The sequence below is a fragment of the Mandrillus leucophaeus genome, unplaced genomic scaffold, assembly GCF_000951045.1.
Source record: "Mandrillus leucophaeus isolate KB7577 unplaced genomic scaffold, Mleu.le_1.0 Scaffold279, whole genome shotgun sequence".
Lineage (NCBI taxonomy): Eukaryota > Metazoa > Chordata > Mammalia > Primates > Cercopithecidae > Mandrillus > Mandrillus leucophaeus.
The window spans coordinates 1,614,965-1,634,989 of NW_012102909.1; the positions used below are offsets into that span (position 1 = coordinate 1,614,965).

At 44.1% G+C, this 20,025-nt stretch overlaps 1 protein-coding gene across 1 annotated transcript in view; it reads left to right on the plus strand.

Annotated features, from left to right (window-relative positions):
• Positions 1-20,025, plus strand: part of ANTXR1 (anthrax toxin receptor 1) — a 255,495-nt gene that overhangs the window by 148,279 nt on the left and 87,191 nt on the right. The window contains exon 13 of the mRNA XM_011985041.1: positions 3,623-3,718. Within this exon, the coding sequence (XP_011840431.1) occupies positions 3,623-3,718 (96 nt within the window). The remainder of the gene's footprint in view (positions 1-3,622; positions 3,719-20,025) is intronic.

Below are 20,025 nucleotides of genomic sequence, written 5' to 3' on the forward strand. Positions count from 1 at the left end.
CAGGATGTACAGCTCTTGAGTAACGCATAGAACACTGCTTATGGTTAATTGTTTATATGAATGCCCCGGCCCCATTAGCCAGTGGAACACAAGCATCTTGACTAGCCAATCAATCCTGTATTTCCTGGTTCTGCTTAATGGGGAAAGAATAGACCCTCAATAAATGTTTGCTGAATGAATAAATGAATGAACCTCTGAGGTTGCATGTACATGTTATCTCCTTCTAAAACGTCAGCTTTAGCTCTAAGTTTATCAAAAAGTCATGCCTTTCCTTCTTTTGAACTGGATATCCAGTGGTTTCTGGAAGATCTCAAAAAACAGACAGTACATGGCTGGGCGTGGTGGCTCACACCTGTAATCCCAGCACTTTGGGATGCCAAGGCGGGCGGATCACAAGGTCAGGAGATCAAGACCATCCTGGCTAAAATGGTGAAACCTCTTCTCCACTAAAAACACAAAAAAATTAGCCGGGCATGGTGGTGGTCACCTGTAGTCCCAGCTACTCGGGAGGCTGAGGCAGGAGAATGGCGTGAACCTGGGAGGCGGAGCTTGCAGTGAGCCAAGATTGTGCCACTGCACTCCAGTCTGGGCGACAGTGTCAGACTCCGTCTCAAAAAAAACAAAAACAAAAAAAACCAGACAGTACATTTGGGGGCTTTATCCCAGAGCTATCTCCAGAGGAGGATAAAGTTCCTCAAGGAGTGTCTGCCCCATGCATTTCCACCCACCGGGAACCCCTTTCCTGCACCTCTCCCCTTCCTGAGCCCCCCGGCTGTCTTCCTCCACCACAGCCAAGGGAACTGGGCCTCATTAGGGGGACAGTTTGTTCCTCATTAGGGGCACCAAGCTTGGCTGGAGAAAAGCCAGTCATCACTTTATCCAAAGCCAGGAAATCTCCCGATGTGGAAGCCTCCTCCCTCCCATTCTGCACCAAGTCCTTCACTCTTGCTACTTCATGGAAAACCTTCTTCCAGAAGGAAGTGAAAAAATTCCCCCAAAATACATCAGCTCTTCTGCTTTAGTTCATCCACCTAAAGTGAAAAAATAAAACCAGGGAGAGGGGAAATTGTGTATAACGTGAATAAACGTAGTCTGTAGACTTTATTGAAGTACTGCTGTTTTGTAAGCCTCTCACTGACCAGAACCACTTATTATTCCAGATGCAGATAGATTTATGATCTGAAATGCTCACCATGTTTTTTACCCTGGAGAACTAAAGGGAGAGTGAGTTCCAGCTCAGTGTTTGATAAGATAGCTTACATCATTTTATCCCCATGTCAATGCAGTGAGGCAAGTGAGGTTTATTATCTTACTGTTATAAGTGTGGGCTGTAGAGACTGAGAGATTAAGAGGGTTGTCCTTGGCCAGCCCTAAGTTTGGAAAACACATGTAATTTCATTCAGTCACTACTGAACCCATCGCTCTCTGCCATCACCCGTGTATAAATGTTGCAGCCCAGAACGTCCCCTCTGCCATGGCTTGTCCATCGTCTGGCCCCTGCGCTCTCTTCCCTCCCCCAGCTACCCCTGGGCTGCCCAGCCCTGCACCTGCATTTGTGAGGCTGCAGCTCCCCTGGGGGCAGTCTGGCATTCCCAAGCCCTGGCTAGGGACCAGAGGTGTTTAGTTCCCTGGCTTTTTGGTCAAAGACATTCCAGGGAGTTTCAACAAGTAAGAGCTGCCTTTAAACAGCTTCCAGAAGCCCCTGCTGAGCACTCAGAGTGGGAGCGAGCCACGTCCCAGCTCTCCTATTCACCTGCTGCGTTACCCTGGACAGACCACCCAGCCTCCCTTCCCTGTAATGGAGGAGAGGGAGCAGCTTTGAGAATCTGATAGTGCTGTGAACGGTCTCCGCCGAAGACACTTGCACTAAACATCACAGGTATCATTTCAGGAGGGTCACAGTGTCAATCCACTGAGCCCACGTGGGTACCCCATAGATCCCCTGCCCCTGGATAAGAATCCCTGGGCCCAGTGAGCTCTAACACCAAAGTGAGAAGCCCCCAAATACAGATTTTTTTAAAGAAAACTTCAGTAGTTTATTTTCTCATTATGAAAGAAAGAAACTAGATTTTAAAAGAAAAATTACCATAAACCCACTACCAGTAAAATTACTATTAATAATTTAGTACATATAAATTTTAAAAATTAGTAAATATCAGACAGTCTTTCTGTCTCTCTCACTTTCAACATACATATACATAAATCTACTCATTATACCAGGAGTGTTTTGTCATCTTATTTAAATATCATTTAAATATTATTTGACAATATGGCCGGGCACAATAGCTCGCACCTATAGACCCAGCACAGGGGGAAGTCAAGGCAGAAGAATCACATGAGCCCAGGAGTTCAAGAAAAGCCTGGACAACAAAGTGAGACTCCATCTCTACAGAAAACAAAAAAAATAATTAGCCCGGCATGGTCACATGCACCTGCTGCAGTCTCAGCTACTCAGGAGGCTGAGATGGGTGGATCCCTTGAGCCCAGGAGTTCAAGGCTGCAGTGAGCTATGATCACACCACTACACTCCAACCCAAGTGACAGAGTGAGACCCTGTCACAAAAAATATGAATAAATAAAATTATTTGACAATATAATGTCTACATAGTAACCGATTGCATGGTAATTCTGCAATGCATTATTTAACTTTCCCTAATTGTTAACCATTTATGTTTTCATTGTTATTATCTGTACAAACATATCTGATTATTTTCTTAGACTAAAAATGGAATAGCCACTTCTATGCAGAAGGAAGCTTTTGATACCTATCACAATTTGCCCCCTGTCTCCTAGAAAGTTTTGCTGATTTGCACTGCCAGTAGCTGTAGGGAGGCAGGGTGGAGGGGACTTAGACCCGTGTTCCCAAGCGGCTTCCTTGAACCAGCAACTCAGAATGTTGATACCAAGTGGGGCCTCTGTTTGCTAAAAGCCATCTCAGTCCACAGAAACTGTGTCTAAGACTGGCCTCGCCACATTTTGAAGTGGATAAAACTGGTCTTGGATGCCTTCCTCCCTCCCTCATTCCCATATAGCCACTTGATCTGACTGTAGCCCCTCGCCTCCCAGGTTCAGCAGCAGTTGCTCTGCCCCTACCCCCTGGATTCACAGACCCTACAAGGCTTTTCCCATCCCATCAGCAGGCTATAGACTTTCCATCGACAGCTTTATGAATCTGTTACATGCACTTATGTGAATGGGTTCGGGGGAGCAGGCTGAATTCAGAGTACAACGGTCCTGAGTCAGCCCAGGCAGAGACTGGGACATCAGACCCAGTGAGGAGGCTGTCACCGGGCAGGGGATAGTGTTCCAGGGCCAGATGAGCAGTGGGAGTCCATGTTCATGCCTGCTCTGTCTCTTATAAAGTTGGTCCTTCAGAATGTTCCTCAAAGAGAAGAAAAAGGCCTCTCTGAAAAGATAAATTCATTTCCCTTGAAAATTGGCTAAAGAGAGTGTGTTGCAGGGCCATGAGCCCCAGAATGATGGGCAGGATTTCAGCCATTTGCTTGGCAAACTGTGCTGCTCTCTGACCCTTAAATCTGCATATCGGTGATGGGAGTTTGGGGAGGGAAGACCACACATGGTCCCATCCCGCTGCTGACCGCCTCTCTCTTGGCCCCTGCAGTCTGACGGCTCCATCCTGGCCATCGCCCTGCTGATCCTGTTCCTGCTCCTAGCCCTGGCTCTCCTCTGGTGGTTCTGGCCCCTCTGCTGCACCGTGGTAAGTGCCCCAAACTTCAGGCCATGGAAGGCGAAGGGTGACATAAAGTTCACAGACCATGAGTAGAGAGAAAGGGATTTTTAAAAAACTAAAGACGGCAGACAAATCTTGTGTTTCTTAATACAATTTATACAAAATTGATGTGAACTGACATTGATCAATGGAACCATGAGTCATCAGCAGTCAGTATGAGTTAAGGTGTGAGATTGCCAATGGCCATACCCCTTGGGTGGGGCAACTGGGGTGACTGCTCTAGTTTTGATGCTTAAGAAAGAGCCACAGGACACCACAAATAATAAGTGTTATTCTACATGTAATGAACATATATGCCTCTGTATGTACAGTACACACACATACACACACACACATTTGTTGAGTTGCCCAACCTATACTCTTCTAAGGCCTCCCTGATCTTAGTAACTAGTCTGCCTATCTGAGAAAGTGCCTCTGGCCTGACCTCTTTATTTTCGACAATAAAGAATGGCACTTACCTCTATTTCATTGATTTTAGCAACTTTCGTAGGACACACCTACTGTGTGTCCAGCACTGGGCTAAGCGCTTTGGCTACAAGATCAATAAAAACCTGCCTCCTCCCCATCGTTGTCATATGGAGTCACCACATGACAATGTCTCCCCAAAATAACTTAGGGCCTGGAATAATCCACCCTGACGATAATCCCAAATGGTAAATGTCTGGCTGTCAATTTCTGTTCCCTGGCCCTTGGACTGGGAAAAGTCCAAACAAAGTAATAGCCTAATAAAGAAAAAAAAACATTCCCTGTGACATGTCTATTTTTAGCCTGTGCCATGCCTTTCTGTGAATCCGTGTGTGCTGTGGAGTCCGTGAGTGTGAAGTGGCCACTGCTCCACTGCCATGGCATCTTCATTTCCTGTATTTCAGTTCTTCCATGGAAGAGCCACAGGGTGTAATAGACAGTGAGCCTCTCCAGGACAGGGACTCATCTTCATTTTCCCTGTGAAACTTCAGCATTTAGCACACAGTGTGAGGGAGTTCACATCTGTGTGTACAGCTGAATTGAACCAAGGCCACAGACAGAGCACTGGACTTGAAAAGCAAGGGGAAATGGCTTCGGATGACATGTTAAAGAGGTGGCAAATGCATGAGATGAGAGGCTCAACCAAGATGTGGACCATGTGGCAGGGACTTCTGGAAAGGGTTGACTTGCAGCAGACAAGTGTGGAAGGAGAGACCCAGGACAGGCACAAGTCTTGGATTAATTAGTACCCTCCAGGCTGGGCTGGATATCACTGAGATTTTAAACAGATTCTTACCAGAGCAGCTCCAAGAGTTAAATATTGTTTTAAACACTTAAGGCTACATAACCATTTTATTCTGAGGGTAAATATTCCTAATGAGTCAGCCTGAGTCCTTTCCATGGAGATTCAAAAGCAAGCACATTTTCAAGTCCAGAAAAAGAAAAGAAAAACCTTGCAGTGGGTTCTTAAAGAAGAGGTGGGCAGGCCTGGTAGCAGCAGGCAGTGAACACTATTATAGTCCCTTTGATTGTTTACAAAGTTACCTCTGGGTGAAGACAGCTAGGACCATTAGAACAGCCAAGCAGCGCTCCACCGAATACCAGCTGTGTGACCTTGAGCAAGTTTCTTCACCTCTCTCTCAGTTTCCTCATTGGTATAATGAGGACAATAAGAGCTCCCACCTCATAGTTAGATGGTGAAGACTATAAAGGAGCGTATATATATGTGCTTAGAAAGCACCTAACGCACAGTAAGTGCTACAGATTATTATTATTTAAAAGTATTTTACCGTAATAGGAATCTATTATGATACTGTGTGGCATTCCGTTTATATTCTTGGGAAATGTTTTCAAAATAAACCTTTTGTTATTGGAAGCAATGTCACCCAAGGCCAAATTGAGTTTTGCAATATTCAAAATATTTTTCAATGAATTTATCTGGTTAAGTCCCTGTTGCTTTGGAAGGCAGCCAAAATGTCTTAATGTGGTCTGACTTTGTAAGTCTTAAAGGATTTCTTTATGAGGGTTCATCTTAGAGATTCGTTTTTCCTGTTTAGGATGTCTATTTAAGGGGCCTCCTCTCCCTCTTTCAGAAAGCTGGCTTGGGTTCCAGTGCTTGGTCTGACCCCTAAAACTACTTACTGATCACTCGCTTCCTGGATGAGGGGTGATGCTCCGGAGCAGGGCAGGATAAGGTCATGTGTTTCCTGAACAGTATACTCAGGAGTGAAGGCAAACGTGGGCCTCCCATCAGAGTTTCATTCAGAGGACACGGGGGGAGTTTCTCTCCCCTAAGATACAGCACTCCTCACCACAGTCCCCAGATGAATAGAGGGCATTCTTGTAAACAATGGTCCTCAAACCTTCCTCTGTCACTCTTCCTGCGTCTACCCCAAGGGTAGGGAATGCCCCTCAACCTACTAGCAAAGCCGCATCTCAGTGCTGGAGCAAAAGCCAGAAAGCAGAAAAGACCTAAAAAACGTGGGGTATACGTCTGCCGTGTGCCTTCTCCTTCCTGCTGCAATCTTTTCTTTAGGAGTGATACTCAAAATATTTAACAACCTGCAAGGCTCCCACCCCCACTGAGCCATGCTTTAACCCCCAGTGGCTGAGTATGTGAAGGGGTGGGGGATGAAGTCCTGCAGGGTGGCTGGGTAAGAGGGCAAGCCCAGTTACTAACTACAAAGAGCAGCTTTAGATGTACTGGCCAGGATGAGCAGACCAGGCACGAGGTTGCTCTCAGGCCTGCCTCTGTTCAGCATCCTCCTGCTTCCTGCTGGTCCTGTCTGGAAGAAGAAACCTGATGGGTAAGGGTGACAGATGATGCCTACCCACTGCACTTGGCCTTTCCCTAAGGACCCCACTCCCCCATTTGGGCTTCTAACGTCCAGCCAAATGGAACCTGAATTAACTTGTTGCCAGCCTGCCAGATGTAATCTACCAGTAATGACTGATGGGGAGAGAGATAACTGACCACATCTTGAATCAAAACCTTTAGCGTTTCCCAGCTTGTTCCTCAGTGTCCCCAGGCGGACCTCTGGCTTTTAAGATTCCTGTACTTACTCATTGGCACAAAACACCCACCTTGAAGGGGAGAGAGGAATTGGACTATGCACACTGGGCTTATTTACATTTTCAAATAGGTAATTCAAGGGGTTAATATTTTACCAAATAATAAAAATAATAAAGCCCTGCCTCAGTTCCACAAGGGACATTTCCAGAACCCTTCAAGTCATGCCATGTCCACTCCATCTACTCATAAGTTTGGTCCAACATTATTGAAATCTCAAAATTGAACTTTAAAAAGAGGACGATTAGGAAATCTAAAACAGAAAAGGATCTTTTTTAAAAAAATTGCAATGCATTAGAAGAGTAAATGTTATGAATGGCTTGAATGTGTAGGGGGAAAAAGCCGTCAATGAATCAATGACGTTATGGCACTAAAAAGTTGTAGAAAATGCAGGTATCCCTGAGAGTCTACCCTCACCCCAGCCAAGAGTCAATGCCCTGATGGGAGCCTGCAGCCCAGCTAGGGGGTAAATTTATGTACACAGAGAAAGGCCATCATATCCTGCCTAAATTTCAGCAGGTAGCAAGACACTGGAGGATTCTGATTAGTAATGGGGACTGGCTCCCCCAAATGAGAAATCTGGAGTATAGAAGAAATCCCTGCTGGGGCTCTCAGTTTCCTGACCCCATGTTGACACTGATAAACAACGCAATTCCCGATCTCCCCTCTGTCCCTATACCTACACCTTCCCAGTGGTATGTGTTCTCCTCTTCGGCTCCCAAGACACCAGTCACCTCAGAAGAGAGCAGCCCTGCTTGCTGACGGGGCCACTGCACATTTAGGAGGGCTTCAGCACTCATACTTTAGCAAACTGCTAACTTACCTCTACAGATAAGAACTCCTCCCAAATTGCAACCGTTTCCCTGGAGTTCCCTGCACTATCTCTGACCCTCTCCTATTCAGTAGACAACCTGCTGTTCTAGCTCCATGAGAAAATGGAAGCTGCGCTGTGAGAAATCCTTGCACTCCAGCACCCTCATATGTGCATCCTCCTCCAGCATCCCTCTCCCTCCCTTTCCACTGGTGTTCTTCATTTCTTCCTTTCTCACTCGGCAAGGGTGGGGAATGCCCCTCAACCTACTAGCCAAGCTGCATCTCAGTGCTGGAGGAAGAGCCAGCATCCTTTCCCTTCCACTGGCTTCCTCCCTCTGCCTACAAACATATGCCAGCCACCTTTATCCTTTAAAAAATGTGTCTGTGTTAGTCTGTCCTCATACTGCTACAAAGACGTATATATCTGAGATTGGGTAATTTATAAAGAAAAGAGGTTCAATTGGCTCACAGTTCTGCAGGCTGTACAGGAAGCATAGTGGCTTCCGCCTCTGGGGAGGCCTCAGGAAGGTTCCAGTCATGGCTGACGGCAAAGGGGAAGCGAGGCATCTCACATGGTGGGAGCAGGAGGAAGAGAAGAACGAGGTGGGAGGGGCTACAAACTTTTCAACAACCAGATCTCAGGAAAACTCACACACTATCACAAGAACAGCACCAAAGGGATGGTGCTAAGTCATTCATGAGAAACCCGCCCCCATGATCCAATCACCGGATGGATCAGGTGATGACTGATGGCTGCAATCAGCCAATCACCTCCCATTAGGCCTTTCCTCCAACATTGGGGATTACAATTCAACATGAGATTTGCATAGGAACACAGATCCAGCTCATGTTAATCTCATGGCTTATTTCTCCTTCATGCTAGTCTCTTCTCCCTCCCCTTCCTTTCACCCACACACTCCTTTGCAGAGCATCCACTGTCCACAATTCCTGTCATTCCCTCTTCCTCCCACTGCACCCTGAGCACCATTGCCATTATTTCTCCAATCCTTCACTTGCAAAACGGAATTTCCCAGCCACTGGTCTCCATTCATTTCTCATTCTTCTTTACCTCTTTCAGCAGTAGGCACTATCGACCTCCCTCTCCTTTAAACTGCCTCCTCCACTGGTGTCTCTTGGCTCTTCTCCTATGTCTCTGTGCAGTTTCTCCCTGTCTCCCTCATGGGTTCTCTTTCCTCTGTTTGCCAATTGTTCTCCAGGGTTGCCTTCCACCCTCTTCTCTAACACCTTGTCCCTAGTCAATGTCACCTACTCCCACAACTTCAACTACTTAATGTGTTTACCCATCACTGGCCTTGGCTCCAGAGGACCAGCCCACATTAAAGGGACCAATGGACATCTCACATGCAGGCATCTCACCCTCAGCATACCCCCCGCTAAACTCTTCACATTACCCCCTAAACCTGCTCTTCATCAGTGGATGTGCCATTGTCCTCTAGGCTGCCCAAACTAGGGACTGCAGAGCAACCGCTGATGTCTTCTTCGGCCTCTCCTTGTCTTATCTCACTTTGGAGCTGCCTACAGCACATCCTTTCCCACACCTCATCTTATCTCACATCTGTCCACACCCTCTACCCCAGCACAGTCACGGTACCTGTCACTCAGTAGTTGCTTAAGAAATATTTGTGGAATGAAAGAATGAATACCATTGTCTTACTCTAGGATTCCACATCTCCCACCTGAATTATTTCAGCAATTTCCTAACTGCTCTTTTAGTCTTTCTCACCTTCATTAGAGAGACTTTTCATTTTTTAAAAAGGCAGCCAGGTGATGAGCCTACTCACTACCCTGCCTGGCATCCTCTTGAGTGTTCAGCGGCTGTAAAACAGAGTTCCCGTTCCTTGATGTGGCATGTGTAGGGCTTTTCCATCCTGGCCCCACTTCTCCAGCCTCACTTCTTACCTTCCCCTCCTGTGCATAGTCTCCCTTGGCACCCGTGCCTGCTTCTTTCGTAACGCTGATCATGCTGTGAAAATTGCCTGTTTGCTTGTCTGTCTTCCACACCTTACACACCCATTTTTTTTCTCATCTCTGGTTTCCCTCATCCTTTGTGGGCTGCCTGATGTAGCTGTTGGAAGCCAAGGCTGTAGGTCCCCAGAGCATAATACAGTGCCTGGCTCAAAGCTGCTGTTCAATGTATCTCAAAGTTCATTAGCAGCCAAGTGGATGGAGGATCAGCTGTGGGCACACTCTACTCTTTGGGGCTCCTTAAACCTACCAGGTACTTCCTTATCATGATCTTTTTGCTCATATTATTTCCTCTTGCTGAAATAGTTTCACCTTCTTTATCTTCTCTATAAACAATTCTTCCTTCAAAGTCCAGCTCACTGTTCACTCCATTTCAGTAGCATCCTGTGCACCTTTTCCTCACCTGGGGAGGATCAGCCGCTATTCCACTTGGTTTCCATGGCATTTTTCTCACACCTCTATTAGAGCATTTGCTCATTCTATCACAAGTGTTTATGTATATATCTCTCACTATACAGACAGTCCCCAACTTATGGTGATTCAACTTAGAATTTTTCGACTTCGTAATGGTATGAAAGCTGTGCGCATTCAATAGAAAGCATACTTCGAGTACCAATACAACCATTCTGTTTTTCACTTTCAGTATAGTATTCAATAAATTATGAGATAGTCAATACTTTATTATAAAATAGGCTTTGTGTTATCTATTTTGCCCAAGTTTAGACCGATGTCATTGTTCTGAGCACATTTAAGTTTAACTAGGCTAAGCCATGATGTTCACTAGGTTAGCTGTATTAAATGCATGTTCAACTTATGACATGTTCAACTTACAATGGGTTTAATCTGGACCTAGTCCCATCACACAGCGAGGAGAATCTGTACCATGAACTCTTCCATGGCAAGGAGAAACTAGTCACAGAAACTAATCCCAAAATAGAGTACAGTGCCTAGTACATATTATAATTTGTGTATTTTCCAAATCAAACTAAAAAGCTAAGTCTTCTTAGGGGAAGAGTGTTAGATACGGAAGGAGCCCACAGACCTATGGAACTGTAATGAGTGGTTGCTTCATGGGGGTTTATATTATTCTATTTCATGACTTACATATACGTTATATGCAATATTTTATATGTCTCTAATATTATATAACAAAGGACATGTAAATCAGTTTCTTAAATAAAATCCTAGAAATATGTCTATTTTATTGGGAAGTTAATGGTATATGAGAAACTCCAAGTGAAAAGATCTTAGCATATTTTGCAAAATGAAAAAGTTCTGGGCAGGGCACAGTGACTCACACCTACAATCCCAACACTGTGGAAGTGCCGAGGCAGGAGGATCACTGGAGCCCTAGAGTTTGAGACTAGCCTAGGCAACATGGTGAGACAGCATTTCTATTTAAAGAAATAAAGTTCTGGAAATTAGTTGCATAATTATGTGAATATATGTAACACTACTGAACTGTACACTTAAAAATAATTAAGATAACAAGTTTTATATTAAGTGCTTTTAACCACAATCAAAAAGAAAAAATATCTTGCTTTTAAAGCTGCAATTTTTCTACAATCCAGCTAGTTAAACCACCACACTATTTAGGTCAAATCAAATCACTGTATTTCTGTTCAAATAACAGCAATTTTTTTTCAGTATATTGGGAGAGGCTCTTGTCCATGCATTCAGAATTTCTTCCTATATAAACAAAATTATGTTCTCCCTTCTTGTTTTCAGTGACCTCGTAGGTATCTTATGAACAGCTTTTAAAGAATTATGTAACTGATCATGTTTAATTCACTTAATTAAATTTCAAGGATAGTTCAACAAATAAGCCCACTGGACATCTCCAATGTCAAATTGCAAAGGACAAAAATTAATCAAGAACTTGATATGCCTTAAATGGAAATAAAAATAAAGCATTAAAATAATGCTCTTCACACCATTAAGAATAACATTTAATTTGTAGGGCCAGACAACCCAAGCCTAACATCACCAAAAGGATTTTGGTTTAATAAAAACACGACTGAGACAGGCAACTTCTGACGCAGGCATCTTGGGCCTTATACTGATTGTGCTTTCTTGATCCTGTTCCAGCCTCCACCCATTCCCATCTGGACACGCCTCACACTACAGCTGACAAGATTACTTCTCATTAGCACACAGAGCTCTGCCATGACCTGCCCTCACCTCCGGGGGGCAAGTACACCACACACCTTACACACCCATTTTTTTCTCATCTCTGGCTTCCCTCATCCTTTGTGGGCTGCCTGATAACCCCCAACCGCCATGTTTATGCCTGCTGGTGAAATGGAAAGAGGCGAGTTGCTGTTAAAGTCGACTGGGTTTCAATGCCCCATCTTCCTCTACCAGTTAAAGGATTAGTCCAGTCCTTTAACCTTAATTTCCTCCATGTGAAAAACTAGAAAATTGGAACCATATTGTCTCTAAGGCTGCTTCTTCATATTCATACCTTCTCTAAGTGAATCTGTTTCTCCCTTTCAAGATTCCCTGGTCTGTGGTTCTCAAACCTGGTGACATATTGAAACCACTTGAGGACTTTTTATATGATACAAGTACTCAGGGATAGCATTTCCAAACTATGTCAGGGCCATCATACCCTGCAAGTACGAATAGGTGCACTTCAGAACAAGAGGTATTTAGACAGTGAGTTTTAAAGACATCCTTAAACTAAATTGAATCACTGTCTTTACTGCGAGACTTCTCAGAGTCATTAATAGGATAATTTGCATGTGACTCTTCAAATTTATTTTGACCCTAGAACTCTTCCTTGGCCTGTCACTCTGTACTCTGCCAAACACCTGTTAACATACTGACATCTGGAAGGACACTAGTATTCTGCCAAATACTATTTGAGAAACACAGTCCTAGAGAATGCTGAAGCAGCTAAAAGAGCAGGTTCCTGGATCCTAAGGTGCAGCCTCTTTCCTGCCCTCCCTGGAGGCTGTATCAGTATAAACAAGCTTGGGCATCTTGTGAACATCATCAACTCACCCTTGTTCCCTCTGTGCCCTGTTCAGATCCCATTGACACTGCTAGTGTTTAAAATCAGCTTTTCCGTAACCCAGGCAGAGACCAGAGGTTCCTCCTCCAAGCCTCAGGGAATCTGAATTCATGGATTTATTTTGCTGTTTCACTTCACAGAGTTTTGCAGTGACACTGGCATGTCATCTGATGGAGAATATGCACAAAGCCATTCTCTCACATTACCATGTGAGTCCCTTAGGCCCTGTCGACTAATGGTAAAGTCCCTGCTGCAACTCTTACTTTAGATAGTGATGAATTAGGCCTTTTAAATAGTCTCAATCTTAAGGGAGATGAGATGAGAGACCAAAATTCATTTGAAATTTGAGTTCCAAATCGGAGGAAAAAAAAGTTGACCTTATTTCTTTGAAAATTTCTGGTACCACATTCCAAATTAACACCCTTGGTACCATCCTTTGCTAAACTTTTACAGTATAAAATTACTGAATTCAGGCATTCCTTGGCCAGCATTAACCCACCCGTCAGTCGTGAGGTCTCTATTCAATTGATGCTGTCTGTACAGTGGAAAGATTCCTTTATCCGCCATTGACTAGCATCTCATCTCTCCTGGATGTTTTTCATATCAAGATGCCTACTTTCCCTTGATTTATTGATTTCAATTAAAAGAATGCTTACAAGGTTTGGAAGCCAGAACAGAAGGCTAGAATGTAAAAAGGGTCAGAGCAAGCATCCCCTTCTAGCTGTGATGTTAAAACCCTTATTAGGTGGCTTTTCAGATCTGGATTGGCATTTCTTCTAAACATAACTCTGTTCTGATGGCTTCTCATGCAGAATTTAAAAGGCCAGGGGGGCAGCAGTTGTGTTGGCTTAAAGAGATCAACGCAGAAGTCCCCCAGGACATACAATGTTTTAAATCAAAGGCTTCAAAAAAGACCTTTGTCATCTAAATACAGGCACATTTATTTGAGTTAACCTCTGAGCATGCATGAAGTCATCATTTGTGGAAAAAAAAAATCCATTACTATTGACTGACTATGCAGCAGACTCCACAGCAAAACAAAAACAAAAATTCCTGGATAAAATATAATAGAAGTTGCTTTAAATGCATAGCCAGGCTCGTGAGAAAATAGGAGACATCTCCAGGGCCCAAATAAAGCAGGATCTGGAAATCAGATGGTCAGCTGACCCTAAAGCAGTGGCTTCCTGCCTGAGGTTTTTTATCTCAGTAACCTAGATGTTTGGCTTAATAGCCTTTCATGGGCCCATAAAAGTTTGGGAGTTGAAATTGAGTCTTCTGCCTAAAGCTGCCTACAGCCTTGAGTGAAAGATGGGCTATGGGTTTGATGTGGATGTGTATGTTTGTGTCCCTAAGAATTCATAACCTCTGAGAGGTCTAGAGTTCAAACTTACACTACTTGAAGTTTTGTAAATTGCAGGCTAAGAACAAGTTTGGAAATGCTTAGGGATCTGAAAGAGGAAACCCGAAACCTCTGGCAGGTTCATGCCTCAACCCAGGCCTCGTAGAATTCCCATAGGTAAATGCCTACTACACATGAGCATTTTGGTAATCCCAAATTACCAAAAACCCAAGAATATTATTTACTGCTTGGGCCCTTGGGATTTTACGATACACATGGAAAGCACAAAAGACCAGAAAAAGAATGAGGAAGTCAGTCCCTGTCAGCACTATTCCCTTTGCTCTGTCCAAAGTTAACAATAATTGTCAAATAGCAGATACATTGAAAAATCTCTGTGTATCACCATTTCTGCTATAACATGAAGCGTGTTCCTGAAGATATGACTGCATTATTAAATTTTGGCCCATGAAAATAATAGGACTAATGGGGGAAATGGATTCAGAGCAGAACATTCAAAACTGTGCCATCTTACAAAATAATATACTAGGTTGGCACAAAAGTAATTGCAGTTTTTGCCATTGAAAGGAATGACAAAACCACAATTACTTTTCGCCAACCTAATGCTAAAAAAGAATAATCAACTCAATAAAAATGCCACTATTTTAAACACCTTGAATTCTTAATAAAAGATACTTCAGTAAATATGGCTCTTTACCTTGATTTTTAAAAATAAACAGGTGAAGTTTCTTAGTGGACGTGAGTCTGATATAGCACTGCGGCTTTGAGCTACAGAGACGAGACAGAAGGAAGGACATTCTTAGGGCAAAGTGTCACAACACAAAGGGGGATGGCTATGACTCAGTGTCGTGTTATTCCTTCTGCACTGGCTTAAAATAGAATTTCAGCTTTTGTTGTGTTGCCAGATTCCTCTTTTCATTTAAAAAAAAAAAAAGTGATTTGTGTGGTTTCAAATAAGACCGAAAACCATGAAAGTACTATTCTGCCGCTCTCGGCATTACTGCCTTTTCTTCACTCCATCACACATGCCTCTAATCCCCTCTTAAGCAAATGGTGGCTCCTGTGAGTTCCGTTCTCCTTTCTCTGGTTTTTCAGCATGGTCTCTGAGGAAGCTCATTTGGGTTTCTTTATGCCCATTGCTCTCACAATATCTCATCTTCTCTTATCTCTTTACAAACATCTCCTGCACAGGCTGATGGCTTTCCTCCCTCATTCAACCCCTGCATTTTTTGAACCAGGACACACACTCCTATTGACAATGCTATGTAACAGGTTTTTATGAGGAAAAGTACCTGCATTCCAGAACGACATACATGCTGGACTTGCACAAGGACGCACCTAAGTGAGCAAGCAAATGAGGTATGCCTGGTTTCTGTATATTCCTCCCCAGGTCCCTACTGGCGGCTGGGCAGCATTTTCACATTCATCTGATGTGACTCAGTGGCGCCAAATACTGTCACCTCACACTTTTAAATGTCTAGTGGTTAACGTTATGTGAAGTTTACTATGAAGAAAAAAAGACAAAAAATAGACGTTACCTTCCCCTTGACCTTGTGAGAATCAGATTTTGAGCTAGCACAGTTTTGCAGTTTAGTGATTTTATTGCGCGGTTTACCTACCACATATGAACAGTCCCATGTTACATATCTATGTTGGAACAAAACAGACTGTGCATGTAGTTTTCAAGTTTTCAGAAAGTCTTCTTAGAAATGAATTTGGGATACAAAACTGGAAAATGGAGTCTGTAATCACATGGCAAGTGAATTTACATGGAAGCCTGGGTTAGGGGATACAAAGGGGTATAGGTGGTATCTAATAAGGTGGCATAATTAACCATAAGGCCAATCCATGACTCTGATTAGATTCCCATGATGCAGTGCATCCAAGCTTCACAACCCACTCTTGGCAGTTGGGACTTTCAGCAGCTTAACTACTGAAGAAACATTTATATGGAGGGTGAAGAGACCAGAATTGAATCTTGTAACACGTATTAAGTGCTTATTTGAGAGGCAAGGAAGTTTATCATAATCAGAAATGCTTCCTGTATCCCTCCCTTTTCAGGAACACGCACTCATTTATTCCAGAAATAGTGGCCAAGTAACAAACACTGAACTGTGTGTCAGGAGATAAGTATGCCCATGTCTTCAAGAGCTTAGAGCCCAGTGCAGAAGTCAGAGGAACAAACACAGTTCAATGAGTTTATTGCTAACAGTGCAGACAGACAGCGATAAGATCCATGTCCCTAACTCCCAGGGAGCCATCTGGCTGGGACTGTTTCAGGGCTGGATCCAGAAATCCAGGCCATGCCAGCCTTGTATGCAGATAACCACAAATTCACATCAGTGGAAGCCAAGGAGTACCTGCATGCAGAGCTGAAAATTTACTCCAGAAATAATTCTATGTCTTCCCCCACACAGGACAGGGGAGGCAATGGAGAGCCCAGAGTTCCTGACAATGGAGCAGGGACACCATAATTTTTAGAATGAAACAGCTTCAATGCTGGTATTTCTAATCAGCTATAAGCAAGTCTCAACAGAGCACTCATGGGAATGTCTGACTTGAAGCTAAACATAGCCCCTACGTATCTAATACAGGTATGGGGCTCCTAGAAATAAGCTAATTCATAGTTCTCAAAGTGCGGTCCCTGGACCAGCAGGTACCTTGTCAGAAACACAGGTGCCCCTCCCCATACCCACTAATGAGGAACTCAGGGGTGTACCCCAGAAAGCTGTGTTTTAAGAAGCCCTCCAGGTGATTCTGGTAGTCAATAAAGTTTGAAACCACTGAGCTAATTAAAATTAGAGGACAAGGGCTTCGTTTTGTTAATAAAGGAATTATCTGAAGCTGCTCTCTTGGACTTTGTCTAGACAGCAGAGATGCCTGTGTGTCAAGGAAGGGTCTCCTTTGCAGCAAGAGACCAGCCCTTCAGCATAGAGGACTTGCAGGAAGTGCCCTGCATTCAGCTCATGCAAAAAGGACACTGAGACACAAAATACAACTTAAGAAGAAAGGGGCCAAAAACCGGTCCCCTGTTCTGTTTCACTTCTCATCCATGACATGAGCATTTGTCGACAATAAGCCTGTCTGTACAGCTTACCCTATTAACTAGTCCCTGTCACAGTGTGAGTAGACAAGAAAGATGAGGAGGAGAGATGTGAAGTTGTGGTGGAGGATTTCTCAACAAGGTGACAGAGGCAAAACAGGGGGCCACGAGGAATCACTAGGCCTGGCATCCTTTTGCTGCTAGAGCAGCATGTGGGCCTGATTTGCGGCTTCAAATGGAATGTCTAGTGAGCCAGCACGGCCATCATCTGGGAGGTAGGAAAGGTGGCCATGTTGAAAACTGGAATGATAGCATCCTGTGTTCCATTGCACAAGACTGTAACAGTAGAGTTAGCAAGTGGCAAACACAGTGGCAAGGATCAAAGCCTACACTTTAGGAATCAAACTTCAATACTTCTAGAGAAAAAAGAAAAGCAAAATAAACTCATCAGGTACTTTATTTCACCTTAACAATTTATAAAATCAATTTACAAAACCATTTATAAAAATAAAATGAATTGTTAGAGAGAACTTTATAGAGACCCAAATGGTTGAACTTAATTCATAAAACCAAAATAGTCAACTTCCCAGGCGTCAAACAGGCCCTGGGCACACGTGATCTTTCTACCATATTCGTACTATGCTGACTGCATCTCCACATCTTCCATCATTACCATTTCCAACAGCCAAACTCAGGGGTGCACATAAGAACTGGAATTTGTTTGACTCAATGAGAAGCTGTCAATAACATTTCAATTTGATCAGATTCTACCTGATCTTTTCTGACTTTCCTTTATCTATGCAATGATCATCATCAAATCTGGCCCTACCTCGTATCAGCCTGAACAGAGATGGATAAAGTCAGAATTAAAGTCACTGGTAAGAGAGGAGAGGAGATACATCTCCCAACACACAACAGTTTCAAGAAATTCTCAGGTATCAGAGAAACACCAATAGAATTCAGGAGTTTCATATTCCATCTCATTTTTCCCATCCCCTTTATCTCACCAGTCCAACTCTTAGTGCAAAAGGGACTCTAGGGCAGCTATCCCAAGGAGGCAAATGGTCACTTTCTGCTTCTCTGAAGTGGTGCTGGTCTGCAGAGTAGAAATATGAAAAATGTTCTCAGATTTACTCCCATATTACCATCCAGTTCTTCCATGTTATGCTTGTGTTAACTGGAGAATTTTTGTTTAAAATATTTTATTAATGATCTTTCAACCTTATCCATCTTCTTTGTCCCTCTTAACGAGGAAGGTGCAAAAGAGCCCACCCATAACCAAGAGGATGCTCACATAACCTGAGAAAAGGAGAGTGGGCCAAACCAAGCCTGAGCTTGGAAGCTGATTCTAGCTTGCATTCTAGTTGGAAATAGAGGCTTTCTAGTCATGCTGGTTGGAAACAATTATGCAATTTGCCTTTCAATTATGGTTCAAAGTGCTACAGAAAACAAACATGGTGGGAGCCCACAAAGAGGACCTTGTCCTTTCTGTGAGATTCCCAGGGGAGGTGCATTTACTGGAGATCTGTTTGATAAGTAGGTGTTCACTGGGGAATGTGCAGGGCTGTGGATTGAGGGTGGAGGAAGTAGTGAGCATTTGGGCAGAAGATACTGCACTTGAGAAGTAGCAGAGCATGTGGAAGGAACGGAAAGGTGCCCAGGAGACTGGAGTACAGAAAGTGAAGGAGAGAGATGCAGTGGGAGGGAAGTGAGGCCACATCATGTGGGCCTTGTGGGACACGGGAACAGTTTGCATTTTATCCTATAAGCCGTGGGAAGCCATTAGCAGGGGTGCACTGGTTTTAAGTACTGAAGCAACCATAGAGATGTCCATTTTTAAGGCTACTCTGTGTGTGGCCGTGTTGCCCTGGTGCTGCAGGCTACAGAGCAATGCAGGCTTTTGCCCAAGCTACTCCGCCAGGCAACACAGACTCTGGCCCTGAGGGGAATGGGGTGGTCTGAGAGAGTTGACATGTCCCTGTGCTCAGAGCACTCCTTTGGGTGGCCCATGTGCTGGTTTTGGCACAAGGATTTGGCCCACTCACAGACAGCCTATCCAACTTCACTGCTTGGAATTCTCATCCCTGACTCCAAGCTTAGCCTATCTAGATCATACTTTAAAAAGCTGTCCTGCCATCCTGTGGTGAGCTGCACCCTGCTCCCCAGGGGCAAGCTGCTGGTGCATGGGCTTGAAGCAATGAGAAGACTTCCTGCCCATTCCTGCTGAACATAGCCAGATGTCCAGCCAATGAGACCAGGTTGGAGGTACTTAATTCCTGTTTACCTGAACAGAGTGACATTTTTTCCAGAAGCTCAGGTGCCCAACTTATAGTGTGTCAATGTGAAATCTGGATCATAAACCAGCCCCTCTTTATCAATATTTAATAAGTCATGTATTTTAGCATGGTGTTTTGGGTTCTTTAGGGTCTGGCACATTGCAGGATGTAGAATAGATATTCAATTAATACTTAATACATTAAATTAAACAGCAACCGTATTGATGGGTTGTTCTGAGTGTTGGGCCACCTGGAACCGCATTCCCCGGCCAGTGTCATAGCTGACACACATGTAGCCAGGCATACTGCTACCGACTCCCCCAAAACCCTTGGCCACTGTCAGAACACCAGCCTCCTATCTCACTCAGTTCATAAAGTGCTGGCCCATTGGCATGTCTGGAAGCCACCATGCAAAGGCATTTAGTATATGCATCGGGGAGGGGTAGGAAAGATGTAATCAAGGTAAGAGGCACAGACAACAAGAAAGGGAAAGGAGAGTACTAATAGCATGCAGCATCTACTGAGCAGCTACTCGCTACCAGATGCTTAACACACGTGATCGCTCAGACAGTGCAGCTCGGGCAGGTTAAGGGACTCGTCAAATCCTGACAGTCAGGAGAAGGCAGGTCCGGGATTCACAGATAACATCTATGCTGGCCGGGCGCGGTGGCTCACGCCTGTAATCCCAGCACTTTGGGAGGCTGAGACGGGCGGATCACGAGGTCAGGAGATCGAGACCATCCTGGCTA